General features: G+C 37.7%; 1 protein-coding gene across 8 annotated transcripts in view; it reads left to right on the top strand.

Moving 5' to 3' along the window:
- LOC137240600 (uncharacterized) overlaps positions 1 to 22,887 on the top strand; it is a 50,275-nt gene extending 27,388 nt beyond the window's left edge. For 6 of the 8 annotated variants that reach the window (XM_067767090.1, XM_067767092.1, XM_067767089.1 and 3 more), the window contains exons 2-9: positions 6,372 to 6,948; positions 15,857 to 16,178; positions 16,323 to 16,726; positions 18,104 to 18,225; positions 18,286 to 18,401; positions 20,628 to 20,745; positions 20,829 to 21,132; positions 21,204 to 22,887. In XM_067767090.1, the coding sequence (XP_067623191.1) occupies positions 6,651 to 6,948; positions 15,857 to 16,178; positions 16,323 to 16,726; positions 18,104 to 18,225; positions 18,286 to 18,401; positions 20,628 to 20,745; positions 20,829 to 21,132; positions 21,204 to 21,307 (1,788 nt within the window). In that variant the 5' untranslated portion in view covers positions 6,372 to 6,650 and the 3' untranslated portion in view covers positions 21,308 to 22,887. Of the gene's footprint in view, positions 1 to 6,049; positions 6,263 to 6,371; positions 6,949 to 15,856; positions 16,179 to 16,322; positions 16,727 to 18,103; positions 18,226 to 18,285; positions 18,402 to 20,627; positions 20,746 to 20,828; positions 21,133 to 21,203 lie in introns of those variants that run through there. The other 2 variants (XM_067767088.1, XM_067767093.1) reach the window with 2 other exon arrangements.
- Positions 22,888 to 24,287: the final 1,400 nt, after the last annotated feature.

Below are 24,287 nucleotides of genomic sequence, written 5' to 3'. Positions count from 1 at the left end.
AACAACTAAGGCATGACGTAGCTGAATGCGTTTGTAACCATTTCAACTATCGTAGGAATACGGGTTCGACTCCCACTCTCGGGAGAAAAGGCTTTGAAGAGATTTACAAGGTATAATCAAAACAGCTGTCGCCTCGTCCGTCCTGATGTCACGTTGTTTAAATTTTTCCCAAATTATTAAATAAATTATAAAATAAAAATTGCTTGAAATAAATGTTTCCATACATTTAAAAGAAATACGGGCAATCCCCGATTAACTCATACGAACGTAAAATACCATTGATAAAACGCTATTTTTAGCAAAGGTATAGCTTATTTTATTAATCCACGACCATTTAAAAAATCTTTGTAGTAAAGGCAACCTCTGTTAGGATTGACTTATGGGTATTTTATTTATGATTAAGAATATTTGAAAAATTGATTTTATCACAAGTGGTCGGTGCCACACCCATTTTCAAAAAACTTATAAGAACCTTCACATAAGTCCACACATCAAACTTCAACGTTCTAGGTGTATTATTTCCAAAATGTTATATATAAAAAAGTGAGCGCGGTTATCACCCGATTTCGCTCATTTTATATTGATATGAGAGACGAGTGTCAGGGAAGCCATATACATTTCAATAAGAAATCTCACACTTACTCAAGTCATCGTGATCACAGACAGACAGACGGACGGACATGGCTAAATCAATTCCTTTTTTCATCCCGAGCATTTTGATATATGGAAGTCTTTATTTATCTCGATTCGTGTATGCCGTTACGATTAGAGGTTTACGCCGATAACTTTATCAGCGGCGGCGGCGTAGGGTCTATTCTATACCGGCGGCGGCGACTTTGGCGGTGCGACCCGGGGGTTTTGTCTCAAGATCTCACACACCATTCAAAAATTTTCAGGAGTAGCTCCTTGCGGAGGGATTGTCTCTTGTGCGCTTACTCCAGAGAGGCTTCGAACCTAACCCTGGTATTTGGCATTGTTACTACTGCGTCTGCTGAAAAGAAATAAAATGGTCGCACTTTTGTCTGTATATCTCGTGCAAAGCGTAGTTTCATCTAGGGTTAACTTCTATTAATCGTCGCAAACACAATTTCTTTAAATCATTTGTGCCTCCTTGGGGGTCACGCACAAAGGCAACTTACGGTAGCCATTAATGTTCTATTAATACTCATGACTCTCGTGGCACAGGGCGCCTCCAGGTTTTTCGGCTGTTTTTAAGAGCTACAATTCCCGATGTGCGAACAGTAGCAATCCCGACCACCATTCACTACCACGCCTCCAGACCCTCACACCATATGCCAGCACAGAAGCTATAGGACTGTGACTTCGAACTCATACCTTCATTGACGTCACTTTCCTAGAAGCTCTAGATGTAGCTTCGAAGATTTTCCAACGGATCTTAAAACGTTAGGGAGTGACTATTCGGCCAAGGCTGACGCCTTCGAAATCATAAGCAGTCTAAGTGGATGTCATTGCGTAACTCATGGGTAAAAACCGTATAATCCTCGGCGCATCTATGTAATTAAAATTTTACAAGGACCCTTTATAAATTTTTTTATATATAGACCAAAGTTTGCAGACGTTTGTGTTCACAACATTGATTTCAATAGTCTTCGTTCTATCAAAACGATATTTTAGAATGAAATTCGACCGATTTTGTGTTGAAAAATGTTAACTGCTGTTTTCCGGCCTTATGATATAAGAGCTCATTATGGATGACCGCGTAGCTTCAGTTGTCAGACTATTTCGACTGTCCACTACGTTAGGGTAGTAGCACACACGGTCATTAGTTCGACTGTCTTGGGAAAGCTTTTGCTTCACCACTTTGAGTGTTCTTGCGAAGAACAAAGCCTCATCTTGTAAATATACATATGTGCCTACGTATTCACATTTGTAAAAGGAACCGTAACGTGTAGGTGATATTTAAACTTGGTTGATAGGCTATAATCAATGTGATTCACTCCAAGGGACTATTTTTGGATAGGGCCGCCAACTTTAGGAAATCTCAATCCGGGAGTTTTGGGTGTTGAAGGATAAAGTGCAGGCACGTACTTCCAAAGAAGTTTTTTTTTGTATTTTCCTCAACTTGCGTCTCGCAAATTCGAATGTCAAGCATGGCGAAAGGGGTTTTGGATTTTCTTGAAGAAATTTAGCTCTTTCAAGCCCTTTTTCGTGACTCCAGCCCCAACCAAAATTTTTTCTAGCAACACTAATGGCGAATCTCATTGCTTGTACGTTGGTTTTTTTCTCAACTAGATAACATTTATACGGCCCATGCATGACACAAAATCCATGCGCAAATATAAATTAGATCAAATGAGAGTTTTGACACACACAGCTCAAAAACACTGCGCAACATTAATTTTTAACCGGGTAATTAATTTTAGCATAGTTCTCTGCGCGATTGGCGCAACCAGGGCACACACCAGACAAATCCTTGTGCTAATGGATAAGTGGAGTACATAAAACAGCTGTTCAATATGGATACTAGTGATCATAGCTAAGTAGTATGAAAACTTTGGTGAGAATGCGATTTCACGAAAGACCCATCCAAGCCAGTACTAAGAGAAGATTTTGTTGGCTTTGTCCCGATAGATGATCAAAGTTCCGAGAATCTGTCGAACGTTATTTTGCAGCGGTGCAAGAAGCTTGGGCTAGATATGAACAAGTGCGTAGGACAAGGATACGATGGAGCCACAAATATGGCAGGACATTTGAGTGGAGTGCAGAAAAGAATAAAGAATGAATACCGTAATGCAAGATATTATCACTGTGCGAGTCACCGTTTAAATCTAGCTGTTTCAAGTGCAATGACGATCCCTGCCATCCGTAACTGTCATGGAGTTGTTGGTCAAATTATAAATCTATTCAGAAACACTCCAAACGCAAGTAAGATCTTTCGCAAAATCGTCAAAAAGTATGCTCCCGAGAGTAAAAAAAAGTGACTGCTTCGGTTTTGTGAAACCAGATTCATTGAAAGCCATGATAGCATAATCACATTCATGGAACTTTTTGAATGCACTGCTATCAGTCTTGAGGTAGTAGCTGGCGAAACGTGCTCGATATCTGCAACATCATCTGCTCTTTTTGCTGCAGTTCAAAAAAAATGACCTTATCGTAAGTCTTTTGGTATCTGAAAAACTGCTTAGAAGTAATATAGTCTTTGCGCGAAATTAGACAATCTGCTGATGATTTCTTCGGGCAAATCATCCTTTCCGCATCAAATATCGCGTCAAAGAAACCGAGCTAACCCAGGAAAAGCGTCGAGTGAAGCCTATTTCAGAATTGCAATATTCCTGCCATGCATCGATTCACGATTTTTAGAAAACGAAGATATTCTACCGAGGTTCCAACTCGCTGATGTAAGTAAACCAGACGAGCTTGACAACTTGGCGCCTTTCTTCGAAGATCAGATATCATCAACAGCAGTACGGGCAGAATATAGGTTGTGGTGTGCGAAAATATCGTCGATTGAAAAAACACCCGAGGTTTTAAAACTATTGGAGTACTGCGATGGATTTATTTCTGTAAGCCCCCCCCCCCCCCCCCCCCCCTGAAACGAATCTCTGGCTACTGGCCTGATTAAGTGTGAAAATCAAAATTAAAATTTCAGATGCTATTGTATAGTTTCGCAAATAAACAACAGATGTTTCAATGTAAGCCCAAATCATTTTTCAAACCCTTCTCATACGTACGTATATCCTCAACTTATGTTTGGGGTAAGAATCATGTCAAAGGAGTGTTTATGCCCCAAGAACCTACTAAAGGATTTTGCATTACTGATTTCGCTTATTCTTTCAACTAATCGCAATATAAAATTTAAAAAAATTGGCACCTTTTTTGGGTATTTTGCTCTTTTTAACAACTTGAGGACAATTTGAAAACATGTTCGCCTTCGGTCATTTTATTTGAATTCTTCAATATTAAGTTTTTGAAAAAAATATGCAAAGTGAGTATATAAATTTATTATATATGTAATTTTTCTTTTAGTGTTTTGTTTTAATAACTTGGTGAATTGGGTGATGCAAAGTCCGCGTTAAGCTGACATCTAAAGCGCTGGTTTTTTTTAATCACCCCTATTCTGCATTTCGACTTGGATTGGAATTTTTTCGATTTGGCAACTTTGGTATTTTGTGTTTCAATCTCTTTCGATCCAACTTCGAATCGTTCGATTTTGTGTATTCTGCTCTTCTATCGTAGTTCCGTTTTTCTAAGTTGCAAATTTGTTGGCGGAAAAATATTTTCTTTTTATTTTTTTATTAATTTATAACTGAAGTTTAACAAAAATGTAAGTAAAATTTGTTGAGAAACGTAAAAGGCTTGATGGTGATTGTTTTTTATATGTTTCCAACACAAGTGCAGTATGAGACGTTGGCTAATTTAATGGCAACAAAGCGGCATATGATGACTCCTGGGAAGCCAGCCTTCGCATAAAATTCTTGCTTCGCTTGAATTTTCTCCTCTTCATTATGTTCAAATGTTATCCACCGGAGGCATAATTTTGGTTGCATTACATCCAGAAACGTAGACAGTGTGACTTTGACACTTTTGACTCTCCCATTCCTACATTATAATCCGCCCCTATTCCATGCTGGTAACTGCCTTCTGCAAAAAATCTCAAAGCAGCTACTACAATATTAAGGGCAGATGTCGATGCCGAAGTCCTTGGACGAATTTACCCCGCAAAGGTATCTAACACGTACTTGAAAGCATCCTTATTAAGTCGAAGTTTTTTTTTTTTTTGAACCTAAATAAGAAAATAAGTCATTAAACTTTACCATTTTTAAGTTCAATTTCTTACAATTCGTCACTCATCTCAATTGGATTATCTACACAAATCTCGCAATATTTGCCTTTCCATTCTCGCCTGGCCATTTTCGTATGCGTTGCTTTCCAACTCCACAAATAATGCCGCGGCTATTGATTCCATTATAATAGACAGCTATAGTTTGTGTCTGATCGTTGGGTCGTTATATGCCACAGCAAGCTGCCGGAGTAGAGGAAGGTGAAGCGAAAACGTAAACAATCCTTGCGGAAAGAATAAATAAATCTTTATAAAGTATTTTAGGCCGGTGCATTCATAAAATTGAGAAAATATCAACTATATTCTTGCAGCAATCAGTTTTAACAAAACTTGGTGGCCGCGGCAGGGAATTGGCCAAAAGAACGACAAAAACACACTTACAATTACGAAAGCACTTCATTCAAAAAAATATAACACTACGGCAATATATTCTATTGCTTTTTTGTACAAAATGGCGTGGATAATAAAATATAAACGTTTTTCAGTGTTTTTACAAATTTTCTTTAATTTATTTTTTTTTCAATGTTCACACATTCCGTACAAACAGCTGATTTCGAAAAATCGTTTGCTCTTCCTCTTCTCGTTACAATTCCGTCGCAATGCAGAATACCAAACTTCGATTAAAGCGGAGCGTAGAACGGGGACGTAATCCAAATGCAGAATATGGGTGAATAACTTTTGAACAGCCAGAAAGAGTTAAATTTCGCAAATAATTTCTTATAACTGGCAGTGATGCGCATCCGTTGATACCACTTTCGACCATATCAGACCAATTTTCGACATGAACAATAAATGGCCTAAACCAGGCATGCTTAACGAACGAAACGATATCATTTCGTTACGATAATCAACGCTAATAAACGAAACGAAGTCACTTCGTTTCGTTTATTAACGTTAAGATCGTCAAATTAACGTTAATTTGTCGTTCTTAACGTTAATAAACGAAACGAAATGACTTCGTTTCGTTTATTAACGTTGATTATCGTAACGAAATGATATCGTTTCGTTCGTTAAGCATGCCTGGCCTAAACAGCCGTAAACGAGTAGAAAATATAGTAGCGCACCGGACGCCGCCGCCGCCGCCGCTGCCGCGCCAATATCTTTGACATTCGGCGGCGGCGGCGTATATCTCTATTCACGATCAACCATTATGTTACTAAAGTTACTATGCTCTGTGTGCAAAGCACGCTGAGTATAAAAATCATTGCAGAAAACTTAGAAAACCGGTTAGTGGTTAGCAAAAACCTACTTCTTACGCTAAATAAAAAGCCGGAAAAATGTTTACTAGCTATTCTGCATTGTTTTTTTATGGCGCATACCACTAACAATTGTCGATTCGTTGAGACAAAAGACGAAATATTTTCTTGATGTGACATAAAAGTTTGTGATTTGGAAAGCGGTTGAGGTAAAACGTAATTAGCCCGTGATAAAGTGAAAATCTGTGCAGAATATTAATGATAGGTACAATTGGTTAATCATAATAAAATTATTACACATACAAATTAAAAACACATGGTAAATGTAATAATTTTAAAATATTGGCCGTTTCGTGTATTTGCGGTGATTTCAGCAATGTTACGGGCATAAACAAATAATTTGAACAGAACATCATTAACGCCTGCGCAATAATAAGTGAAAAGTTAGTGCCATAAGAAAAACCAAAACTCGATAAACAATATTATGTAAAGAAAAAATTATTTTGTTTTGAGCAAAATTTCTTTGCCAAAATAAAAGCAAACAATCAAGCATATGCACATAGTACTGTTATACAAGTAACTATTAATTAAGAAACTATTTAACTTTCACAAATAAGTGAGTGAGTGACGAAAAAATTTACCAACGCAGAAAAATGGGTAGCCATTGTAAAAAACGCCCGTTGTCGAAATTTGTTTCGATAGGGGTTTTCTACATAGCAGCAATTACCACAGCGTCTACCGAGACTGCTGAATTGGGTGCTGCGGTACAGTTGGACCCAATATTAAAAAATATTAAATATATCGAAAACAAAATTATACCAGATGTTAAGTCGTTACCCAGTGAGCGGCCACGAGGCGATGGAGTTGATGCAGAAAAATGGCAGCAGGTGCAGCGTTTTATGGAAGATGGTATGCCCGTATTGGAGCTATACGGATATAAGCCGAAGAAAGGTGAGATTATTATTCATATATTGATGAAACGAATAATATTTAGTTTAAATCCTTATTAAAAATGCGTGAGCATTCTAGTTTGAAGGCTGCTCATTTTCTCTTATCTCCTTTTCCTTTCCCATTAGTTTTATTTATTATTACCCATTTTCTTTTAATTTTCTTTTTGAATTTTTCGGTAACTTTTCTCTTCCTATCCGTTACACTTTACCTACACCTTTACCTTTACCTTAACCTTACCTTTAGAAATGTTATACAAGTGTTTGAAGGGTCATATTTATAGATACTCAGCGTATCCAACGCAATTGTGAGCCTCACCTACACAAGACGAATTCTTTTACAAAGAATAGCGCTGGCTTTCCCAAAGTCCCTACGGATAGGTTCTAATCTAGGTGTCTATTAGAAATCGTTCGTCGTTTTAGACAAACTACCTTGACACACCAGTTTGTTACCGCATATATTACGTAGAATACTCGCGTTGCTCAGGCTGACCGTACGAGCACTTAAGATTCAAGCTTATTTTAAATAACACTACTCAACAAATTTTGATCAACTTTAGTCTCCAAGAATAAAATAAGCCTTTCCTAAAGTGAAATTTTCTCCTGATTCCGAACATGACTTCCATTTTCAGCGATAATATGGAAATTCCCATTTTTGCAGAACACTACTTCATATAGTTACGGGAAAAATTTGTATTTTTCATTTTTTCGTTTTAAACTGTTGAATTATGCATTATACTAATTCCCATAAAAATTTCTTGCCTTCACCTCCTTTAAGTATCTTCAGTTTTTTGGCCACTATGCCAAAAAACGTTCAAAAAATGTTGAAAAAAAACGAAATTTTTTACAAAATTTCAGATTTAACCACTTTAAAATCGGAAAAATTCTATTGACGAAAAAAAGTTAGCCCTCCTATGTTGTAGATAATTTAATTACGAAAATTTTAAGCATACCAGTACAACAATCAGACATGCCGTTGAGACTATAGCCCCGTTAACTTGCAAGCGTCTATCCTACAATTTTTTATAGAGACAATTTTTATTCAAACTATGTTTTTATTTTTTATAACGTTTTATTATAGACACATGTGTTTGCACGTTAAACTGTATTCAATTGAGTAATATGAGTATAAATCAGCAACTCAGTAAAAAACCACAACGACAACAACATTAAATACATACATATCTACATCTACATCGTTCAGGATTTACTAAAGGTGGGTTTGCGATATTGAAGGCACCTGGTTCGTACTAAGCTCTTGGTGGCCAGTTTTCCTGAATTAATGGGTTTCTGTAGCACGGCTGTCCCAAAGACAGAGAAAACAGCAATATTTAGTGAAACCTTCTTGAAGTCCGAGAATTATAGCTACAACCTGGGATGTATTTCATATACTATTTATTTTAAATTGTACCACCGAAACTGCTTACCTTTAAGTCCGCACAAATTTTCCACTTAAATTGTTTATATTGAATTAGCTCAAGTAAATTGGATATGCTTAAATAACTTTCTTTAGTATTCTCAGAATGTGCCACTGGTATTGACGGTAGGTTAGGTTAGGTTAGGTTAAAGTGGCTGCCTCCGCTGTCCGATCGGAGACTCACGTAGGCCGTTGTGACCCGTTGTGCTACCACGCGGGGCCCCTATTTCCTGTTACCCTACTTTTCGAAGAAGAAGAAAGTTTAGACCCCAGTGAGGCTAAACCAGCGCGTTTGCCTAATGAAACGCAAGATGTCGTTTGGGTTTATAGATTCAAGCTCCGCAAGGCACCCAAAGGAGTGTCTGTGGAGGCATTGGTACCGGATTTTTGACAGTGCGGGACAGTGGCACAGATAGTGCTCTACGCTTTCTATCTCCTCCTCGTCCCTACAGCTGCGGCAGAAATCATTTGTCTGCAGGCCCATATACGCACCGTGAGTGCCCATGAGACAGTGACCTGTAAGAAGGCCTACCAGTGGGCTTATAGAGATACGGTTTAACAATATCACGTTTGCGATCTCTTTCCATCCAGCTTAGGCCAGATTTGCTGGGATATACTACATGTAGGTTCCTTGGCCCATCTGGCGTTTGCCTGATCCGTGAAAAGAGATCGCAGGCAGTGTTTGCAAGTATTTAGATGAGGGCTGGCCCAACCCGCGGAGGTTATTGTTTGCAGGTTTGTGCCTTCCCTAGCTAGCTCATCCGCAGCGCAGTTTCCCAAGATGTCACAGTGGCCAGGAACCCATATTATGCTTAGATTGCAATTTTCAGCTAGTTTGTTGAGGGTTTCTCAGCACTTCAATGCTACTAGTGACGAGGTGTTACTGCATTGCAGGGATTTTATGGCAGATTGGTTGTCAGAGAAAATTGAAATAGAATTGGTCACCTGCAGGTTAGTAAGATAGAGGGCTGCTTCCCAGATAGCTATGAGTTCAGCCTGAAAAACACTGCAGTGGTCGGATAAGCGGAAGCTCTCACTTAGATTGAGCTTCTCCGAGAATATTCCGCTGCCGACTCTGTTGTTTAGTTTAGAGCCATCTGTAAAAACGGAGATTTCGTGAGATCCCGGCTCCTCGCCGTTTGCCCACTCGTTCCTCTCTGGGATTCTTGTGGAAAATTTGTTGTCCCAGCAAGGGGACGATGTTGTATGGTCCAATTTCAAGAAGGTTTGGGGGACCTGCTTCAGGATACGGGTGTGACCAAACCTGCAGTTTCTCCATGGTTCGATAGCGTTGAGCCTTGCCGCGTTGCAGGAGGCACAGTATCTACCATATAGATCAGTTGGGAGAAGGAATAATATGGTTTCAAGAGCTTTGGTGGGAGGGCACCGCTGGTAAGCATTGCCGCCGTCCTCTGCACTCTCGTTACTTTGCTCTTGTTAGATTCGATATCGAGTGCCGTCCACCATACGGTGACGGCGTAGAAGAGTATGGGTCTCACCACTGCCATGTAGATCCAATGGACTATGCGTGGCTGGAGACCCCACCTTTTTCCGATTGCCGACTTACAAGCGTAGAGAGCCATTGTGGCTTTCCTGGATCGTTCCTCCACATTTCGCTTCCAGTCAAGCTTCCTGTCTAGAATAACTCCGAGATATTTAACCTCGGTAGAGAGTTTGATTTCCCTCCCATTTAGGGACGGGAGGGTAAATTCCGGTATAATGCGTTAGCGGATAAAAAGCACAATCCTAGTTTTTTCACTGCTGATGCTGAGTCCACATTCCCTAGACCAAGTGTTTGGTAGATTAAGAGCATTTTGCAAGAGTTCGCCAAGCACCGGAAGGTGTTTGCCTGTAACTGTCAAGGCTATGTCGTCGGCATATGCAATGACTTGGCATCCGGTGGGCTGTAGTATAGATAACAGAGCGTTCACCGTCAGGTTCCATAGTAGTAGAGAAAGAACGCCTCCCTGGGCGGTTCCTCTGTTGGTATGCCTTATTAACGATGAGTTGCCTAGCTCAGAGATAATGCTTCTCTTGTTTAGAAGGAGCTCGACGAATTTCACAAGAGGCTCTTCCACCCCTAGTGAACGTAGAGATTTTGTGACCGCTGCTGGAGGAACGTTGTTGAATGCTCCTTCTATGTCGAGAAAGATACCCAGCGTAAATTCTTTAAAGGCAAGACTCTTCTCTTTCTTAGTAGTGATAGCATGTAGAGCTGTCTCGAGGGATTTTCCCTTAGAGTAGGCGTGTTGGTTGTTGGAGATTAATGCCTTATTTGCCAATCATCATATATAGGCGTCCAGCAATCGTTCTAGAACTTTTAGGAGGAAGGAGGTCAGACTTATTGATCTGAAATCCATTGGACAGTTGCCCGATATCCTGCCTCCTTTGGGTATGAAGACTACCTTTGCCTTGGTCCATTCCGTGGGGATATAGACCGGATTGAGGCAGGCCTTGTAGATTTTAGCTAGCAGCGGGCTTATTAGATTGCTTGCAGCTTGCAACTCAGCGGGAAATATTCCATCCATTCCCGGAGATTTGAAGGGTTTAAAGGACTTGATTGCCCATATAACTCCTTTTTCGCTAACTATGTGGTCCAGGGGTCGAAACGGCCCTAGGTTAGATTGCGTGTTTAAGAGGTATGGTTGAGAGGTGCAGCCTGGAAAGTGAATGCTGACAAGGGTATCTAGAATTTCCGTACTAGAAGTGGCCCATTCTCCGTTCGCTGTGCGAATGCAGCTGGGAAGTATGGAGTTTTTGGAGAGGACCTTTCGTAGGCGATTGGCCTCTGAGACTTCTTCGATGTCATTGGTGAAGTTCTTCCAGGAGTCCCTTTTGGCCTTCTGGATTGACTTCTTGAAAGATTTTAAGGCGTCCTTATAATGGGACGAGATTCCAATGCTCTTAGCCTCGTTAAACAGTTTTCTGCTGTTTTTCCTCTGTTCGGAGATTTCTTCGTTCCACCAATAGGGTTTTTTTTTGCCCCTTACCCTAATCTCCGGGCAGGCTGATGTGAAGGCAGCGTTACAAGATTTGATGATAAGATCTACTGCTTCTTCTGGTATTGACGGTAACGAATTTCCTTTATGGAGTAATGCTGCTTTTAAACTATGCTTTGAATTGTCTATAAATAAGCGCCAATCATCCACTTTATTTTCTAATTTTTTTGCTTCAAATAAACCTTGAACATCATTGCAGTAGCAAATATTTTCACTTTTAGTAAAAAAAGAAGAGAAAGTCTTGTCTCTATTTCGAAATTTGGAAGTACTTGTCGAAGGGCCCAGGCTGCCCCATTGCTGCAAACGACATCCTAGAACTTCGCTATCAAATTTCGATAATTTCAAATCTCTGCCCAAGTCATTAAGTTCGGCTTGTGAGACTCGATATGGGACCTCTCCTTCTTGTTCACTGTCTGAATTATCTGCTTCGGAGTTACTTTAGCTTGAGGCTTCAAAACTTATAGTCGGCCTAGGTATGGTCATATAATTTTGGTTTTTTAGCTGATGCCACATTTGGATAACTTATTAATTTCCTCTTTTTTCTCGTTTTAACTTTAAAGTCTAACACGCAAAAATAGCACTGATCGTGGTTAAAGGGTTCAGTACACATCATTGGAACACCAAACTTCATGTTATGACCTTTACCCGATACACATCTCATTAAAGTTAATCTACAGGAGGCGCAAATAAAATGAGGTGTCCAAGATTTATCGAGATTTTTTACACGGAAACCGAAATAATAAAAGTATGCATCTTTGACAGAATTAGTTTGTTTCCGAGCTGAGTTTCCGAAAATATAATGTCCGCAAATAAAGCAAAAATCATCCGGATTATTTTTACATTTAAAATCTCTTTTGCAACAAACCATTTCTAAACGCATCTACCGATATAGTATGTATAAATTTGCACTACAATTTGCAAAACAAAATTTACAACAAACAGTAGTGACAATTAAATATTTGATGTCTTTTTAAATTTATTAGACCCTAAGGTAGAGTGACCAAATGAAATGTCTCTCCAATTTTATCAAAGTAATACTAAAATTTTAGGATAGACGCTTGCAAGTTAACGGGGCTATAGTCTCAACGGCACGTGCGATGGTTGTACTGGTATGCTTAAAATAATCGTAGTTAAATTACCTACAACATAGGAAAGCTAACTTTTTTTCGTCCGTAGAATTTTTCCGATTTTAAAGTGGTTAAATCTAAATTTTGTAAAAAAATTCTTTTTTTTTTTCCCAAAATTTTTTCAACGTTTTTTGGCATAGTGGCCAAGCTACTGAGGATACTGAAAGGAGGTGAAGGCAAGAAATGTTTATGGGAATTAGTATTATGTATAATTCAACAGCTTAAAACGAAAAAATGAAAACTACAAATTTTTGCCCTCGCTATATGAAGTAGTGTCTGCAAAAATAGGAATTTTCATATCAAATATGATCTCGGAAACTAGATCTGCCACAGGAAAACGGAAGTCATATTCGGAATCAGGAGAAATTTTACTTTAGGAAAGGCCTATTTTATTTTTGGAGTAGTGTAATCATAGGTGTCTAACTGTTTTACCTAGAGCTAGAATCGTAGGTAGGACAAAAGCGACCGGCCGCTGCAGGGTAACAAAAAATGTCCCTAAGCGCACTTGTTAACTTATTATATGTGCAACAAAAAACGAATCCAATACAGTTAAGCAAAGCAAAAGCCGGTAGCTTGATTTGAATCATAACAGCAACAGCCAGAGTTCGCAAATAGAAATTTCCCGAAACCGATATTAAAACAGTTTTTTAATAACCACTCCTTAAATAACCGTTAAATATCGGTACTGTCGCTTTCTCACAGAGAACTACCATTTTGCAAGCAACACAAAGGTCAGGGAACGAGAACAAGGAATGGAGGGAACAAAAAATAAAAGAAAAGGAAAATAAAGACAGGAAAGGGAAAAGAAAAGAAGAGGAGAGGAAAAATTAGGGAAGGTCCAGAAAATTTCGAGAAATAAAGATAGAGGGAAAGAAAAGAAAAGATAACAACGGTTATCGATCAGTTATCGGATTTTTATTGACGGATCATAAGTGGATAAGTTATTGGGTGTTATCCATTTTGTGTAGGTTCTAGCGATTTTTTGTCGAAGAGTTATGAGTTTGTAGCTTACGATAGCATACGTTATTAATGTTTTAAAGTATTGATGTTTTATCGGAAAAACATCGCTTTGCTATGGAAAAGTTATCGATGGGTTATCAAAAATATATAGATTTGCTATCGAAAAGTTTTCTATTTTTTATCCATTTGTTACTGAAAACAGGTCGATATTTTTCGAAATAGATCGATAACTTTTCAAACGCTCATCTAAATTTTTTAAAAACATATCGATAACTTTTCGATAGCAAATCGGTAATTTATCGATAGCAACTCGATACTTTTTCGGTAACAAATCGACGCAAGTCAGTATTTTTTCGATTTGATAATATTTTTATAATAAACCGATAACACGTCGATAATTAACCTATAATACCAATAACTCTACGATAGCAGTTATTCTCGACAACAATCCAATAAAACGTTGATAACAAAGTAAGAGCATTTTAAAAACAACCAGAAAATAATAATAACACCCGATAACTTTTCGCATTCTTAAGTGAATTTTTCTATATCCTGCTAAATTATTCCAAATAAGTTCCTAAATAGTAGCTAACACACTCTTGAAATAATCTCGAGATTGCACCGGAATGACCTCATAATCATCTCAAAATAGTATAATCCTGAAATGATTCCGAAATGGTAGTGCAAACAATCCTGAAAAGTTACGTATCACTTTCCCGAAATAATCTCGAAAGAGTACCTACATCAATCCCGAAAAAATTCAAAATAAACTGGAAATGATCTCAAATGAGTCCCGAAATTATATCAACATTACTAAAATAAGTCCAGAAATTCTCCCAATATTATTCACGAACAGGCCAGGAATGATTTCAAAGTGGTCCTGGAAATAATATCTGCATGACCCCAAAATTGTACAATCGGGACGCAGTATGATTTTTTTGGTTTAAATTTTGAGGGGGAGGCTTTAAAAAAACTCTAGGCTGTACACCACACTAGACAGTTTCAGTGATAGGGAAAAAACATTTGAAAATAAAAACGTATCACTGTGAAAGACGGAAAAATTAAAGAAAAACATATATCACTGTCCCGCCCTTTTTTGTTCTTGGTTATAATAACCATGAAACGAATTTCTGGTTAACCGTTACCCTGTAGGGAAAATCTCTAGCTCAGAACTAGCGTGCTCCTGCAATTTGAATCACTACTAGTTCGCCATCTATCTCTTTTAGGCGGTGAAAATTGTCTCCGCTCCATTACCTTTTCTTTAGTTCCGAACTAGTAAAAAATTTCCACTTTAGAACTACTTATTTATTGGCACTTTTTCGATAGTTCCGAACTAAGATCTAGTCCTTTTTTGGTACTATTTCATTTGCTCCTAACCGAACCGGAACTCTACATGTTGCTTCTAGTACCGAGCCGATGGAAAAGTGTGAGAAAAAGGTACTTATAGTAAGCTCTTTAAAACATATGTTAAACATGAAATATAATAACCCGAACCGTCGATATTATAACTGAAGAAAGTTGTATTACTAACAACCTAGTACTTATTTGGCACTTTAGGTCTAGTTCCGAACCAGAAATTTGTATTACTAGCTACTGACATCCCTTTGGGGAAAATGCAATCTCTGCCAGCAAAACGTACATCTTTGGTGATGTGATAGCTTAGCATAAAGATTAGGGATTAGAATGGAAATTGTTGTTGTAAAAGATATCCGCAAAATATTGTAACGAATTCTGGGGATTTCAGATAATTATGCACCTTCTGCTAACGTTCGAATCGCTAAACTGTCGATCAAATAACTTCAATAGTCAGTATTGCAAAATGGTCTTAATTCTACTACTTTTGGAGTAGTACAATTATACTTCACTATCACGTACATCACAAAAGCGTGTTTAAATCAAACTTGATTTGTTATTCCTCAGCTTGCGCTGCTTTTATACTCTCTTTTGCCTCGTTCGCATATTTCTCCTAAGGTCTAGACTTTTCACGAACATATTTAGCTGTATGCGTGTGTATGCGTGAGTAACAACTTCTGCTCTTAGCTCATGACTGCATATGTGTATGTGAGATAATATCTTTGCTTTAAGTTGCTGGTTATATGTGTGGAATATTCTTCGTCGTCTGTAAGTGTAGGTGCTTGCTTTAATGCGTATATGTACATAAGTGTGGCTGCTTGCTGTTTTATGTAATATGTAATTTTAAAGCTAGATCTAGAAAAGTTTCGTCCAGTATATCGGCTTCTTTGCTCTGACGAAAATTTGGGGATCCATTTTAAGTATATCAAAATAGACCTGTACATTAGATTAGAGTAGATAAATTATATATGCACATATACTAAAATTACTCACAGAATTTTCTGTCTGCATCAATTTAAATAATTACTTTAACTTTAAATTGAATTTACTCAACAGATACACCTTTTACATTAGTTGTACCGAAAATCGATATACACACTATTGAGAAGTCTCGTTTCAAGGAATTCATGCTGGAACATTTGATACCGGGAAAACTATTTGATAACTTTGCCGATGATGATGTATATGGCAATGGTAATGGGCATAAAATACATTTGTACAAAGTCGAAAAATCACAGAACAGTTTATGGTTGCTCAATGGTTACCAAGTTTTATACAAAATACGCTTGAATGAAAATTTAATGGCAATCGGAATTGATGGTTATCTTGGTGACCGGAAATCGCCATACTCAAAACGCAACATACAAGAATCAAATAGGTAAGAGCTTGCCATGAACAAGTTGAATAGCAGCAGTAGTATATCTTACCAAAACCAAACACACACTTGTTATACCAAACTAAAGTTTAAAACTAACAAAAACTTTATCTTACCCTCTTCACATCTTTTGCTTCCACTCCGCAGCCGTTACAATGAACCACAACGTTTGGAGATGCGCAATATCACTACAACGCACACTAAAATCGAACCCATACTTAAAGAGTCAAGATCCAGCCCACTTATGTCCTTCCTTAATAGCATGAAAAGTGGCACCAAAGTTTTTCAGCATTTCCTGTCCAAAAGCAATCTTACACAAATAATGGACGATGGCACATACACCATACTCATACCGTCCGATAATGCATTTCAACGTTGGCATCCCATCGACTGGGGTTTCTATCCATTTAGTGTGCATGAGTTCACTGAAAGTGTGTTGCGTAACCACTTCTTGCCAACACAACGTCCGTTGCGCATGGCCGATATCAAGAATGCAGACCAAATGATGGTGCGAACGATGGGCGGTGAAAATGTGGTCTTCCGTGGACATCGTAAGTGCAATTTACTTTTTTAGTTTTTTCTTTGTTTTTATTTTCTACTTGAGTTTGCAAATTTTTATAACTGTTTGTGCTAAAAGCACAGGGTGTCATAAACTTATTTGGCCAACTGAAGTTTGTAACGGTATACAAAATAGCTGAGCTTGATATAGATATCCCTTCGCCCTTAAATTATTTGAGCCAGGTTCATACCTTCAGTAGATAAGTTGAACACATATTAAGGTGTCGCATTTAAAGTCCGAACAAAGACTACCTTAGGCCCAAAATTTGTAACATAAATGACATCCAGGCTAATAGTTAAAGTCCTTCATAGTTTCGAATTTATATCAGGTAAAGAAAGAAGAAGCCCCGTTTGGCTTCGAATGGCCCGGATAGTTGCTACCAGAAGATGAAGAAGCTTTTCATGGCAGTAAGGTACTGGAAAGGCATTCCAAGCGACTAAGTTGGAGCAACACAGTTGAACAGGGGAACATTATTTAATTAGTTCAGCATACGAATACTTCACCATGGTGGCCGTCATCATTTGGCATAATACACAAATTAAGTCGACGAAGAGATGACGTGTCAGTTCTCTTATCGTAAATCTTCTAGAAGATTTGCAATATTGTGAAGTGGATTTACTCGATGATCAGCATTATGTTATATTTAAGGTCACTTTGGTCTTGAAGCCGTTGGATTTTCTGGTAGTAGTTTTGGGCACTATTTCTAGTAACCAGCTTCAGCTTCTTGAGTAGCTCCTCGACGACGAAACTTTCATAGTTGTGCACATAAATGACACTGGTGTTGTGACTGTAGTCATGACGTCATCGATTGTGTTTCGTATTCGCCGGTTAAGAGACTGCCAAGTAGCTTAATGTATCTTCTTATGCTGGAACTTGGTACTCACGATAACTTTATTTAGACCGGTTCCTTACCCTCCTTGACTTTAAAGCCAATTATATATTGGTATCATGTTGGGTGCAGTCATTGTTTGTTTCTCATAAACGGAGTCTTTATCCACGTCGGCGACACATAAAAACCTCGTCTTGAAGTGAACAAAAGTACTTGGCGATGAAGTTTTTTTACCTCGACAAAGTCGACACCCTGTTCTTCTGGTAGACGTCGCAAGGCCCTATTATCGTTTTGCTTTGACCCGTTCTTCATGCTTCCCAACTGGCGGGGATGGCAGCTTTTTCCTTCAAGAGACCATCAATCAGTATGGATGCACTTTCTGATCCAGTACCCCGCATATTCCATGTATGAGTTCTCAAATATTGATAATCAAAACTCCTGCCTTGCTCGTCTTGAGTTCAGTTTCACTCAAACTTAGTCTACCTTATATACGAATATTTTTATATTAACTCTAAAACGTTTTCTTCCTTTCGCTTTCAGCCAGTCCAACTGTGAATAATGTGTCTATTATATCCGAAAATACATTACTAAATGGCAATCAAATATTCCTGATTTCTGAGGTTTTATTTGTATCGGAAGCTGTGGTATCTAAGCTGCACCAAGTAAATAACCTAAAATTTGTGTTTTATAATTCAATGTAATATTTAAATTATTTTCAACAGATGCACAAAGACAAAGAAACCCCACCGCTGCTCGCCTTTCCATGGTTCGGTGCACAGTTTTTGTCACATTCTTTTTTGGCGCTAGAACGGGATCCAAGATTTACACAAATTACAAGGTAATTAACAAAGTTATACTTTTCAACGTTCAAGATATCGAGGCTTTAAAACCACTTCACTCTGGTCTAGATAAGCTTAAATCACATACCGCGAGAACTGAAGAAAGTCACAAGCTAGCAATACAGCATATCAGGTTAACTTTGTGTATGAAATTTTAGCTTTTCTAACTTAAAGCTAACCGTTCTCTACTCAAATGTTTGAATTAAGTTTGCTTAGAGACTTAGTTCTGAGTTGTTATACTGATACTTTTCTGGGAGCCACATTCATTGCGCTTCGTTCATATCGGCATGAAGATCATATCATCATTTTCGCTTAACCAACTCAGTGGAGGGCTCGCTCTTCCTCTGCTTCTAAATTGTGTTGTCCATTAAAATACTTCTTTGGCCGGAGCATCTTTGCGCATTCGCATAACATGACCTAGCCAAGGAAGCTTTTGCGCTCTCGCTTCTGCACCATCTTCATAACTGCTTAAAGCTCATACAGCTCATCGTTATACCTCTTTCTATACTCGCCGTGGGCATCACGGACAGGTCCATAAATCTTCCTGAGAAATTTTCTCCCGAACACTCCAAGAGCCATCTCATAATCCCCCAACACCGTCCATGATTCCGACCTGTATATCAGAATAGGATGATATGCGACTTGTAGAGCGTAATTTTTGTTCGTCGTGAGAGGACTTTACTTTTTATTTGCCTACTCAGACCAAACCAGCACTTGTTGGCAAGAGTTATTCTCCGTTTGGTTTGTAATCTGACATTATTTTTGCTGTTAATTCTGGTTCCTAACTAGACGAAGTCTTAAATTTATATACGTCAACAGTAACGAGACTGCCAAGACAGAAATGTTCCCACTTTTTCGCCTCTTTATTTAATCCAGAAAATGCAGAACTCACTGCTCGTTTTTTAAGGCCAATAATATCAATATCACCAGCAAACGCCAACAACTAAACGCTCTCACAAAAGATTGTGGCATCACGGTTTAGTTCTGCGGCTGGTATTATCTTCCCAGCATTATGTCTCTCCTCCTCCACCTCTACGATCCTTTCCAATCGTTACGGATCTGTCACATCCTGTAGATGTAGTCGTTAGTAGATTTACTTCAGACCTGGTATTAAGGTCCAATCAGCTCGTTGGCTTTGAGTTTCAGTCTTTCGCACAGTACGCTAGATAGAACCTTATTAGCGATATTTAGCAGGCTGATTCCGCTGCAGTTGGCGCGGTTTGCGGAATCGCCTTTTTTTGGTTTATGCAGAGGGCACTCGAATTCCCACCTGAAGCATAACCTTGTCCTACTATATTTTGCATAGAATTTGATGCATGGTCTTTAACAACTCTTTGCCTCTGTACTTGAACAGCTCGGCGAGTTTTCCCATATTATCCGGCACCTTGTTATTCTTTAACCGAGGTATGTATGGTCGTTCTCACTTTGTCATAGTCCTACTGCTGGGCCACATCGCCAGGTCGAAGGTTGCTTTCGGTGAGCAGGTGTGAGAGTCGGGTAGAGTAATCATCATAAATTACGAGCAATCATCATAAAGATCATACAACTCTCCTTTGAACATCCGGAAAAAGGTTCACTCAAATACTTCAAGGCAATCCGTATTGTCTTCGTACGTTCCATGCTTTAGACTCATACTCTGATTGATATCGATGGGTTATCGGGTTTATCACCTCCTCGTTATCTTAGCGATGAATAGAGGTGTTCCCTCCATCACTTTAGCACGCTTTATAGATCTGATACAAGTTCGCAATTATCGTTCCTATAGCGATCTTACCCCCGTTTTTGAAACCTTTCATTTTATGCTGAAATTACTGATATAATTTTCGAGCATTATTCTTATCAGAATCTCCTGACACTTGTAACGTTCGGCTTACATTTCTTCCGATTCTAAGGAGGATCTCTCTCTCCTCCTCCCTCGGATCACGATAACACTGCCACTCATCGCTTTTTGCTTCTTTTTAAAGCGTCGATACATTTGAGATCGTATACGTTTTTTCCGACTCGCAAGTAGGCTATATCGTCCTCCACTGTGGCAGTAGGTCCAAGTTTTATCTCAATGAGCACGTATAGGAAACTGGGAAAAAATGATCAGCTGTCTGTTTTGGACGTGTAACCTTATCACTGTCACTTGCTTCATTTACGACGAATTTATCTATAGCATTTTCTCATTCTATCAAGTTTTTCTGAAGAAAATCCTAAAAAAGTATGTCTTCTTTTCACTACAGATACTTGAACAACGCTGAGATTGCACCACATATCTCGGGCGCTAATTACACATTCTTTGTGCCTGAGGATAGAGCCTTCGAACGATTGGGTTTTGATCGACTCTCTGATGATATTATGGTATGATAAATTTGCATAACAAATGAACAGTAAATTCTATTTTTTATAACTAATTTCCCCAACCCCCTCCCTGCCCTATACAGGCCTCGCAACGTGGAGTAAAAATGCTACTCAATCACTTTGTTCGAGGACGTTTATACGATCGAGATCTGAGAGACAACGAGGTATTCGATACGATTGGTGGAGGTCACATTAAAATCACGCGTAACCCCGGCAGCAACGCAACCAGTGTTAATAATGCCAAAATAACCGAAAGTCAAGTCTTCGTCTATAATTTAGGAACAATGTTCTATATTGATGATATACTTTATTCGCATCTGCTGCGAGAGTTTGTTTCGAAATCAACGAGAACGAGATCGGATCCATATGGTAGTGGTGGTGGTGGACGTAAGTATAATTGAACTGAATTGCTTTTTAAATTTCATTGTCTTCTTTTATTAATATTTTTTTATTTGTAGAGCGAAATGGTGACTACATTATTGGTGATCCAGATGATGAATTCGATGATGAGATTATAACGCCGAAGGCATTACCCGTCCAAATATTTGAACTCCCACAATAGACGCTAAATGAAATTCAAAAGAAATTAATTTATATAAAAACAAAATTTTCGGCTAAATAAATTCTTGAATATTTGTATTTGGCCTAAAAATACATAGTATTGAGGTGATCTAGTATAGTTTTGAAAAACCGAAAATAGTAAATAAAAACCAAACATTTAATTATTTGGATAAGTTTGGTCCAATGTGGTGAAATTGAAGGGACCATGTGAACTCTACTGTATATAGAATGATTTACAAATATTTTGTTAATTTATAGATATGTATTGTTTAAAGTAATTTTAATTTAAGCTTGTATATCTTGACTAAATTAAAATGTTTTTATTCAACTAAATTATGGTATGTACGTATGTATGTATTTAATTTTTTAACAGGATGGAGAGAGAAGAAAGAGCAAATATAAACGATGAGTGAAAATTTAAAGTATACTACCAAAAGCAAAAGATATTAAAGAAAAAAATATATATTAACAAAAAACTAAAAGAAATTTAATCCAAGCATATATATGCAAAAATAAATGGATACGAAGTTTTTGCGAGCAAACAAATTTAAAATTAAAACAAATCAATTACAATTAAATTGAAACAAAAATTACAAAAACTAATAAATCAGATAAGAATAACAAACTGTTTAGTAGATGTGAAAATTTTTTCTATGCTTCGCATTAGCAACATATGGCATTTTCAATATCTAGTTATAGTATATGTAGAACTACAAAAGGTCTGCTATAAGCACTGGGATTTACTATTTCTTCAAAAAGTGTACTATGAAGATATAGTCATAGTAAAAAAGAAATATATTCTAAATTAAGTGGCAACTCTTTGACATAATTTCCTATTAGCTAAAAAGATGTTGTATGCGCGAAAAACAGTGTGAGGCAAGCTTCACCAAATTGTGCTAAAACACTTTCTCCATTCACCACAGCGGAGAGTGTGTTAAACTACCTCTGTCTGTATGCGAATATTAGCAGTTTTATACATCACTTTGCTGCTACTAAAAAAATCCACAACAACAATAAAGCAAGCAGCCACACTTATGTTTATGTACACATTAAAGCAAGCAGCCACACTTATGTACAGGAATCCATCAGAGCATGCAGCCACACACACATAACCAGCAGATTGAATCAGAGAAATTATTTCACATATGTAGTCAGCAGATAAGGGCGAAAAATAAAGAGAAACAATCACACATAACGTTATCATCAGCTAAGAGCAGAAGTTGTTACTCACACATACACGCGCATAAAACTAAAGAACGAAGTATGAGATACAACTGTTTCAGAAGGCAAGTTCCAGAAAAGTCTAGACCTTGGGAGACATATGCGAGCGAGGTAGCAGAAAGTATAGAGCTGAGGAATATTGAATCAGTTTGATTTTCACACGCTTTAGTGAAGCACGTGAGTAATTAATTTGTGAAGTACTATTCCCAAAGTAGTCTATATCAAGCACGATTTTATGAATGTTTCGTTTTGATGTCAATTGTTATTTTATTTTGTTTATGTTTCTTTATCTTGTTATAGTTAATCCTGAAGACGGTTACGGTAGGTAACCGAAATATATTGAAAAAATTAGTTACATTATTTAACAGTTATTTTTACATTTTTATTCAGCTAATCTGTTCAGGATTTTCATTTTTAGCCTCTACAACTCTCATCAGTGTATTTTGTGTGCTTAAATTATGTTTAGAATTGTGTTAAAGTTTGTGGTGTGGTGAAAGTGTACTAACAAAATTTTGTTACGCTCCGCTGCATCTTTGTATTCTAACGTCTTTGTCAGCTGGCTGTGGAAAAAAGCTGCAACGAATGTTAGTAAATTCGACATACCACTATTACTTAATTGGCGCTTAACCGTTTAGACGGTTATGTCCGTCCAACAAGGCGCGCCAGTCGCTTTTTCGCTCTACAAGCTGGCGCCAATTGGTCACAAATCCAAAGACTTTAGAATACAAAGATGTTGCATCATTGTATATAGCTACAGCGAATATGAGATACAGAAAATGAGTAGTAAATAGGCAACAATGCTAATAGCAAATATATTTGAAAGATAAAGATGTTGCATGCGCGAACTTCAGTGGAAAGCAGCGGAGCTTCACAAAATTCTAGTACGTCACTTTCACCACAGCAAAAACTTTAACACAATTTTCAACACAATTTATGCACACAAAATACACAAATTGGAGTTTTAGAGAGTAAAAATTAAAATTCTGAACAGATAAGCTGAATAAAAAGTGCACAAATAATTGTTAAATAACAAATACAGACAGTGGTAGTTTAACACATTCTGCTGTGGTGAGTGGTGAATGTGACCTACTAGAGTTTTGTAAAATTTACTTCACACTATTTTTCGTTCCTGCAATATCTCTATTTTAAAATTGTCTCTGATAATATGCTGTTCGCTAAAAGTCTACAGCCTGGAAGACGAAGCAACGCAGGGGTATATAAATGGCGTAATATGAGGATATAATTTCAACCCGTGTTAAGTGAAGCTTGCGAATAGATTGTGAAGTTCTACTACCATTGTTTTGGTGAATAAAGGGCATTTTCTTGCACAAAATATTTCAGTCCATGTATTCAACTATTTAGTGGAAGTTTCGCACTACGGTTTAGTGATCATCCCGAACTAGTTATTTATTTAATCAAAGGCTGAGATTATTTCAGAACCACTGCAGGATTCTTATTATTTTTATTTAACTTAGTATTTTAGTTACTTTGAACTTTGTAATTTGAAAATGTTTTATCAATATTTCAATTTTCAATATTGATTTTTCAATTTTCAAAAATTTTCATGATGGTGAAAAATTTAAAAAGATATTGACACATACATTTATGCGTATTCTTTATTGAATAAAAGTTTCGTTATATATAAAATTAAAAGTGGTTTTAATCACTACACTGGCGATCCAGCCTTAGTTAATACGAACTTTCCTATCGACGTCTCTCGTTTGTTACCTACGCGAAAAATACCGGCTATCTGGTGAAAT

Source organism: Eurosta solidaginis, chromosome 2, assembly GCF_040869045.1.
Source record: "Eurosta solidaginis isolate ZX-2024a chromosome 2, ASM4086904v1, whole genome shotgun sequence".
Classification (NCBI taxonomy): Eukaryota; Metazoa; Arthropoda; class Insecta; order Diptera; family Tephritidae; genus Eurosta; species Eurosta solidaginis.
The sequence above is the reverse complement of the archived record's forward strand: the minus strand, read 5'-3'. Positions and strand labels throughout refer to the sequence as shown.